This window comes from Hippopotamus amphibius, chromosome 9 (genome assembly GCF_030028045.1).
Source record: "Hippopotamus amphibius kiboko isolate mHipAmp2 chromosome 9, mHipAmp2.hap2, whole genome shotgun sequence".
In the NCBI taxonomy this organism is placed as follows: domain Eukaryota; kingdom Metazoa; phylum Chordata; class Mammalia; order Artiodactyla; family Hippopotamidae; genus Hippopotamus; species Hippopotamus amphibius.
Window position 1 is genome coordinate 38,215,950 of NC_080194.1, and position 8,552 is coordinate 38,224,501.

At 37.9% G+C, this 8,552-nt stretch overlaps 1 protein-coding gene across 1 annotated transcript; it reads right to left on the minus strand.

Moving 5' to 3' along the window:
• LOC130861743 (olfactory receptor 56A3-like) lies at nt 1–948 on the minus strand. Its single transcript, XM_057750898.1, has one exon. The coding sequence runs from the start codon at nt 946–948 to the stop codon at nt 1–3; it is 948 nt and encodes a 315-aa protein (XP_057606881.1).
• Nucleotides 949–8,552: the final 7,604 nt, after the last annotated feature.

Here is an 8,552-nt window from a genome sequence, read left to right on the forward strand (position 1 = left end):
TTACCAACCTTTCATAAATAATCTCTGGATTCCTTGCTTGATTTCCTGGGTTCGCACCCCATAAATAATGGGGTTGAGGGCTGCAGGGATGACATGGTGGAGGACATTGAGCAAGACTGTCACATCAGAAGACACCTTCTTTTTTGCAACAAGAGTAAAGACAAAAACTAGAAGGATGGTGCTGAAGAAGAGGAGAAGGATGAAGTGGGAGCCACATGTGCTTAGGGCCTTGGCCACAGCTCCCTCTGCCTTGAGTTTCAGCACAGCCCGCAGGATGAAGGTGTAGGAGAGGAAAATGAGGATGAGGTCAGATCCCAGCATAATCCACCCTCCAATAAACTGGTAGAGACGATTGATGGTAACATCATCAGAGGAGAGCCTGGAGACTGACATATTGGTGCAGATACAGTTCTCAATGGCATTTCTCCCACAATAATGGAGTTGTGCAGAGAGGATTGGGATGGGCAATATTGGAAGGACATTTCTGGCCAAGATAAAAATGACTGCCTTGATCACAAATTGTTCAGTGATGATGGATGTGTACCTCAGTGGATGGCAGATGGCCACATAGAGGTCATAGGCCATGATCATGAATGTGCAGGACTCCATGGCATAGAAACAATTCATGATGTACATCTGGAGGAAACAGGCAAAGAAGCTTATGGACCTGAGGTCAAACCAAAAAATGGCCAGGACTTTGGGGATGACAGTGAGACACAGCACCAGGTCCAACAGGGTGATGATGCTGAGCAGGTAGTACATGGGCTCATGCAGAGAGGCCTCCAGCCAAATGGTGATCAAGAGGGTGGTGTTGGCCCCCATGGCCAGGAGCAAGAAGAGGCTGAGGGGCAGGGACAGCCAGAGCTGCCAGCCGGGAGACCTGGCAAAACAATTCAGGAGGAAATCTGAAACCTCAGCAGAGATGTTGCCATTTTGGTGTGCTGTCATATTTAGTCATATATTTCTGCAGCTTCCTTTTAGTGATCTGTAAAATTAGGATTAAAATTAGCTACTGATTCAAGATATATGAAGATGAACAAATTGCTTTACCTAATTAAAACTTGTGGATCCTAGCAGATTATGCAGAATCAGGTGAATTTATATGTTTATCCTTTTTGCCATGCTACTCAAACATTTCTTTTACTTTAAATAATAAAGAGAAATGAGGTGATATTTTTTTACACATGATTAATGTGTTCAATGTTTATTTTTCATAGAGCTGTTAAGTCTTTGTAGAAACTACAGAGAAAGTTACTTAGAAAATGACTTTGTGACAGGTGAGTCTCTAAATTTATACTAAGTTTCTTCCTCTTTTAAAAAAATGACCACACAGACCATCATATTTACAATCTAACTATAACAATACAAGCAAACAAGTAGCAAAACCTGGCACAGACTAGGGACTCAGATAAATGGCCATAAACCTCCAGCCACCACAACCTGACTTTTCAGCTGTATTTATTTTGCTTTAACTAGAGAATTTAGAAAGTATACCTTGAAAATGAAGTTAGTTAATTTGCATTTTTTCTAAAAAGTTGTTTAAACTTGGTAAGTATAGATCCTGCAAATAACTGATTTTTGTTCACTCTGTCTCTTAGGTCTTCATGTTAGTAGGATTCCTAACTTTTGGAATAAACAACCTTAAAAGGAGATTGAACAATTTCACACAGCTCTGTTAGACTGATATCTTTTATTTAAAAAGTATGAAAGCTGTCTTCTGATTGCACCTTTCGGACGGTGATGAAGTCCACCTTTAAAGTCCTTCCATCGCCTTTCTATTTCTCTTTTCCCTCTTCAATATAATGATCCAGGTACACATTCCCCCCACCCTTCCAGGCTAGTTCAATGTTGCCATTGTTCTCTCATCATTTAAACTTTCCCCTTGGTATGCTGTTAGGTACGAGTGTCACAAATTGAATTAGAAACTCTTCTGAAGGAGTGAAAACTGAAGTCATTTTTGGGACAATGGAAAATAATAATAATAAATGCTGTGAGCAGTGACAGGGTCTTGCATAAACTGTTATGAGAGTGTAGGGGAGGGCTGGCTAACCGACATGGGGAACGGGCTAGAGGAAAAGAATTGTGAATAAAGTGATGTGGTACCTTCATTTACATTAGAGATAAAGGATTCTAAGATTCTCTCCCACTGAATTGTGACAGAGAGTCCAAAGAAGTCCCTACCTTGGCAAAATGTATACGTCAGGACTTTCTGGGGTCCTTCAGATCTTGTGGTCCATTGGATTTAAATCTGTCTATACTGACAGAGGTCTCAGACAGTTTTGTTTTATGGATTTAGAAACCTTTTTTATCAGAAGTTTAAAAACTGCTCTGGAGTCTAACATACATAGAATTACATACTAATTAATTTTGGAACTCTTACCACTTGCCCAGATGATGCTCAAATATCCTAGGGCCTCATCTGTTTAATCTTTCACCATCCTGAGAGATGCTTTATCATCCCACATTACAAACAAGGGAACTGATTCTCAAAATCTGAACCACCCATATAGTAGTAGGCTAATCCCAATCCTATATAGTACAATGGGTTCGATGTGAATAATTTCTAGGATTCATCCTGCCCTAATAAATAATTCTAAAATAATGTCCTTGTGTTATCAATAGGATAAAAAAGAAAACAAACCACTCATAATACAATAGTTTTGAAAAACAGAACTGATAGAGGAGAAATTGCTTTGGCATGTGGGCAGGGTGATAAGGGAAAGAAAATTTTAAACTGCGATCATAGAACTGAATATTATTTTCATATCAATAGAAACCTACTTTTCTTTTTGTAGTGGTTCAAATAATGTTTTTGTTTCCAGTTATGATTTCTATTTTCCAAATGCAGTTCCAGCCTTGCTCGCTGGCTCCTTCCAGATTCTTCTCACCAGAAAGTCCCTGTTGGTAACCAGGGCTGACTCTCAGAGGAGGAAGAAGGGTTATCCCCTCCCAGGGCTCCTCTCTTCACTCCTCCTGGTCCTGTGCTTCCCCAGGCAAAGGGTCCTGTCTAGCTGCTGTCTGCAAGGCATGGCCTTCCCATCTGATATATAGGAGAGACTTAGATGATCTTCTAGTTATTTTTTCTCCTGTTAATAACAGAATAATTGGGAGATTGGGATTGACATATACCTACTACTATACATAAAATAAATAACTAATAAGCACCTACTGTATAGAACTGGGAACTCTACTCAGTACTCTGTAATGACCTATGTAGGAAAACAATCTAAAAAAGAGTGTATATATGTATATGTATAACTGATTCACTTTGCTGTACAGTAGAAACTAACACAGCATTGTAAATCAACTATACTCCAATAAAAATTAAAAAAAATATATTAGTAGTGATTTTGACAATTTTGGATTGAATTTTAAACATATTATGTCCCGACACCTAATATTCTGAAGTAGGCTGGGAAAGCTGATTATCTAAATGATTTAACTTTTTAAATGGACAAATGGTTTCAGTAGTATTATGTATCTTTTCCACAGTTTAACTGCTAGGGCTTAGATGAGGAAGAAATCAAAGTCAGGTCCAAAGCCAGTGAATATATAAATATAGCTGTGTCTGTGTCACAGAGTGAGGTAGAAATGCATATCTTATTTGCCATACTGTTTTATACGTCTTTAGGTCCCTCACTCCCCCATCCTAAGGGCACTTTTCCAGCTGTGTGAAATCTCCTTTTCCTTCCACTTGCAGCTCTGATTCCTGCTTCCCATTGCTAATTGAGTCCAATTTCCTTCTTAGTCCACCATTGTATTGTGTCTCTTATTATTGTTTTTTCAGGTTTGTCCTCTAAGTGGCAACCCACTAAGAATTCAATAAAGATCACCATAGCCCTATTCTGTTGTTTTTTTAAATATCACAACCTCACACTCTTCACTACTGCTTAGTGCATCTTTTCTAGTAGTTTAGGGTTTTGTCTGGTGGAGTTACTCGCAACAAGTGAGAGATACTGGAAGTACAGGAGGTCATTAAGATAAAAGTCCATAGAAATATAACATCCAGTGATAAGCTGTGACCAAAGACCTTCTCCATGTTCTGGGCACTATGTTCATTCAAGTCTGCCTTTCTCTGCCTCCTTCTCTGAGAATACATTCATTCACTCATAAATTTGAGGCATAAAATCTACCAAGCTCACCACTTACCGTAATGATTGAGCCCCTATTAGCTTTGCTTATATCCACACTTTGGACAACTCCAGGCTGCAAAGTTCCAAATGTCCCCTCTAAACACCACCTCCTTCCTTCAGGTTTCATCAGTTGATCTTTGCTCATCTTATCCTCTAATCTTACTCTGCAAAAGTTACACATTTATGTCTTGCAAGTCACAGACCCAAATCTCACTATCTTAGGAAGCTTTTCTTATCTAGGGATTTCAAAGTGCTTCCGGAAAGAATTAAGAATTCCCTGCTTCCATGGAATCTTGAAGTGACCTTCTGAGGGTACAGCCAATTGGAACAACTGGTGATTCAGACATGAGGGTCCATGGGGTGATTTGGAGGAAGACATTTAATTTTATTTCCTGAAGAGCTTTGGGATAATTATTTCTAGCAGTAGGATGAAATTTCTAAGAACAATGCAAAAGGAATATTTTGTTTCTTTTCTCCACTCACAGACCCTTCATTTCTCCTCCTTTCTCTGGAATGTTTGTTCCTACATGTTTTTCAATGCATGTGTCATTTAAGAAGCATTGAACAACATATTCAGCCTTAGAAGTAAAGAAGCATCAGCATCTTCCCCTCTCCTTTTTCCACCTTTGTTTGCAATCAGAACTTGCCAATGGCAGCACTAGGGCTGAGGACCTGGAGCTAATGGCTTCTGGTTCCATTCATGGGTAAGAAGAAGCCAGGAAAGTTGAAGGTCCAAGACTAAAGTGGAGACCGAGCCACCCAAGCTTTTACCCAGGCTGCAGGATAGGCCACAGTATAGCACTACGGAAGCTCTGCTTTCAAGAAGTAGAAAGGTTGTTTGGGATCATCTAACTCTGCAAAACTCAGACCTGTAAGACATCTCTCTGAAGTGTTGTTACAGGCATTATTGTAGGGATCATTGATCTTTGGACATCCTTTTCTGGCTTCGGCATCTGTAGCTTTTAGAAATTATTTAGGCTGAGCTGAAATCTGAGCAAGTACTTTTTGACCCTGTACTGACCCCTGATTTTGTTCTCTGTTCTCAACCTATTAAGATAGATTAGATTTAATTCCTACCCCACGATTTCAGTATTTGTTGGCAAATATTTTGCCCCAAATTTCCAATTTCCCGATTCTTGTTTGTTGAAATCCCCAAATTTTCATACCTGGGCTCAAGATAATGTACTATTCAGGTCCCCGTCCACCCGTTACCTCCTTGGACAAATTCCAGCTCCTCTGTATCTCTGTCACCACTGAACAAAAGATCTGAGAAGATAAGAGGAGGGAAAAGGAGAGAAGTTCTCAAAGCACAGGCTTTCATCTGTGCCTACTCGCCTAAGATAGGAGGCAGTATCTACTACCCAGTGTTCAGACTACTTCAGCAGCACTGACACAGGAATGGAAAGGAACACAGATCTCCAATGAAGAGATAGGTCTCTTCTGTCTTCTGGTTAATCCTGGTATAGCTTTCTTTATCCAGACCCACAGAACATGTTAACCATGGGGTCTGGCAACACTGATATTGCAGCCTTAGAGAATTTGAGGTAATTATAACTCTAGAGCCTCAGGGACTCGGAACATATCCATACCTGCTCCCTTTGGCCCAAAAGGCCATTCTGGGACAGGAAGGCAGCAGATGAAAGAAGAAATGATTTTCTTTCTCTCTAAAAGGAAGGACCTCCTGGAATGCAGCCCTATCTTGACATGTGCTCTGTAGGCAGTTAGTCTCCTGGCTATGAGTGTCTTACAGACATCCTTACATGTTCATACTCGTTTGCATATACACACTTGAAACCTTTCATAGATCTTATAAACTCACTCAGAAGCTCTCACGGGCTTTCTGCATACACTTAATAGATAGGGACATCCAAAATCATGCTATTGAATGAGTTGATGTTAACTTATCATGACTTTTATCAGGGTATTTTAATGATAAAAATCAGAGGAATTTGAAAAAAAATTACTGAGAAAATTCAATGTATTTTTCAGAGAGAAAATATGATGGTAATTTTTGCTGAATGAAAGATATTTTATATGGGATTTGTATACAACTGGTCACCAGGAAGTAAGACTTGTTTCTTTACTTTTATTTTCATTTTTAACCTCATGTGAATTATTTACACTTTTCAAGTTATAGAGACAAGCATCATCAATTTCTTTAAGGCCCTTCTTTTATGTCTTTTAAAATTTTACTTTCTTCACATCTCAACATTCCTCCTAGTCTCTTCCTTTCTGAAAAGTAAAGTCTCCAGTGTACTTAAAATATGTCTCTAATTAATTTCCAGTATGCTTATTTAGCTATATGTTTTTTGTATAAGAGAATGCTTGGATATTGGATTTATATAAATAGTCATTGGGGTATAAATCTGACACTATATTTTCTTTCCTTTTTTAAAAATTTTATTTATTTTATTTTTTTGAGCTCTGTATTGGAATATAATTGCTTTACAGTGTTGTGCCAGTTTTTGCTGTACACCAAAGTGAATCAGCTGTTTTTATACATATATTCCCATATCCCTTCCCTGCTACCACTCCCTCCCACCCTCCCTATCCCAGCCCTCCCTAAAGTCATCACCCACTGAGTGGATCTCCCAATGTTATGCAGCAGCTTCCCACTGGCTATCTGTTTTACATTTGGTAATGAATATATGTCAGTGCTACTCTCTCGCTTCCTTCCAGCTTCCCCTTCACCCCCCGCCACCCCATGTCCTCAAGTCCATTCACTACATCTGCATCTTTATTCTTGCCCTGTCACCGGGTTCATCAGTACCATTTTTTTAGATTCCATATATTTTATTTTCAAACAACACTAAATTTTAAAAATCTATACATGTTGCTCTGAGTTGACTTCATAATTTTTGACTGCTGCTCAATTTCCATTATGCCCATCGTCCCCTTTTGATGTAGGTAGACAGCACCCACTTGCCTATGACTATGACCAAAAATACTGCTACACCTCTCTTTATGGACCTATACCTCTCTTTATGGACCTAGAAAATTGTATTTGCAGGAATGTTTTTTTTCAGTTATGGCATATAAACATATTTATATAAAAATTTTTATTTTTTTGAGGTATAGTTGATTTATAATACTGTGTAAGTTTCAGGTATACAACATAGTGATTTACAATTTTTAAAAGTTATACTCAATTTATAGTTATTATAAAATATTGAGTATATTCCCTTCATTGTAAAATATATCCTTGTAGCTTATTTATTTTATATTGATACATGGAAGTTTGTACCCCTTAATTTTCTACCCCTATTTTGCCCCTCCTCCCTTCCCTCTCCCCACTGGTAACCACTAGTTTGTTCTCTATGTCTGCAAGTCTGTTTCTTTTTTGTTATATTCACCAACTTGTTTTATTTTTTAGATACCATGTATAAGTGATAGTATGCAGTATATGTCTTTCTCTGTCTGATTTATTTCACTAAGCATAATACCCTCCAAGTCCATCCATGTTGTTGCAAATGGCAACATATCACTTGTTTTTAATCGCTGAGCAGGATTTCATTATGTTCTTTATCCATTCATCTTTTGATGAACACTTGTATTGCTTCCATATCTTGGCTGTTGTAAATACTGCTGCTGTGAACATTGGGGTGCATGTACCTTTTCTAATTACTGTTTTTGTTTTTTTTTCAGATATACACCAAGGAGTGGAATTGCTGGATCATATGTTAGTTCTGTTTTTAGTTTTTTGAGGAACCTCCATACTGTTTTCCAGAGTGGCTGTGCGAATTTACATTCCCACCAACAGTGTAACAGGGTTTCCTTTGCTCCACATTGTAAGCAACATTTGTTATTTGTGTTCTTTTGATAATAGCCATTCTGACTGGTGTGAGGTGACGTTTCAACGTTGTGGTTTTGATTTGCATTTCCCTTAAGATAGTGATGTGGAGCATCTTTTCATGTGCCTCTTGGCCATCTGCATTTCCTCTTTGGAAAAATGTCTACTAAATTCTTCTGCACATTTTTAATTTTTTTTTGATTTAGAGTTGTATGAGCTGTTTATATATGTTGGATATTAATCCCTTATTAATCATATCATTTGTAAATATTTTCTCCCACTCAGTAGGTTGTCTTTTCATTTCGTTGGTTTCCTTTGCTATGCAAAAGCTTTTTAGTTAGGTCCCATTTGTTTATTTTTGTTTTTATTCCTTTTACTTTACGAGATGGATACAAAAAATATTTCTGGGTTATGTCAAAGTGTGTTCTGCCTATGTTTTCCTCTCAGAGTTGTATAGCATCAGTCTTACACTTAGAGACTTTGTTATTTCTAATTATAGATATTTAGAATCATCTATTTCCCTCTAAATGTTGCTTTAGTGGCATTTCAAACATTTTGATATGTTGTATTTTTTTTTTAGTTAAAAATAATTTCTACTTTCCATTTTGATTTCTTCTTTCTCTCATAGA

What these genes read in the sequence shown, in the direction of transcription:
- LOC130861743 (XM_057750898.1), bottom strand. Translation starts at nt 948, where the DNA reads ATGACAGCACACCAAAATGGCAACATCTCTGCTGAGGTTTCAGATTTC.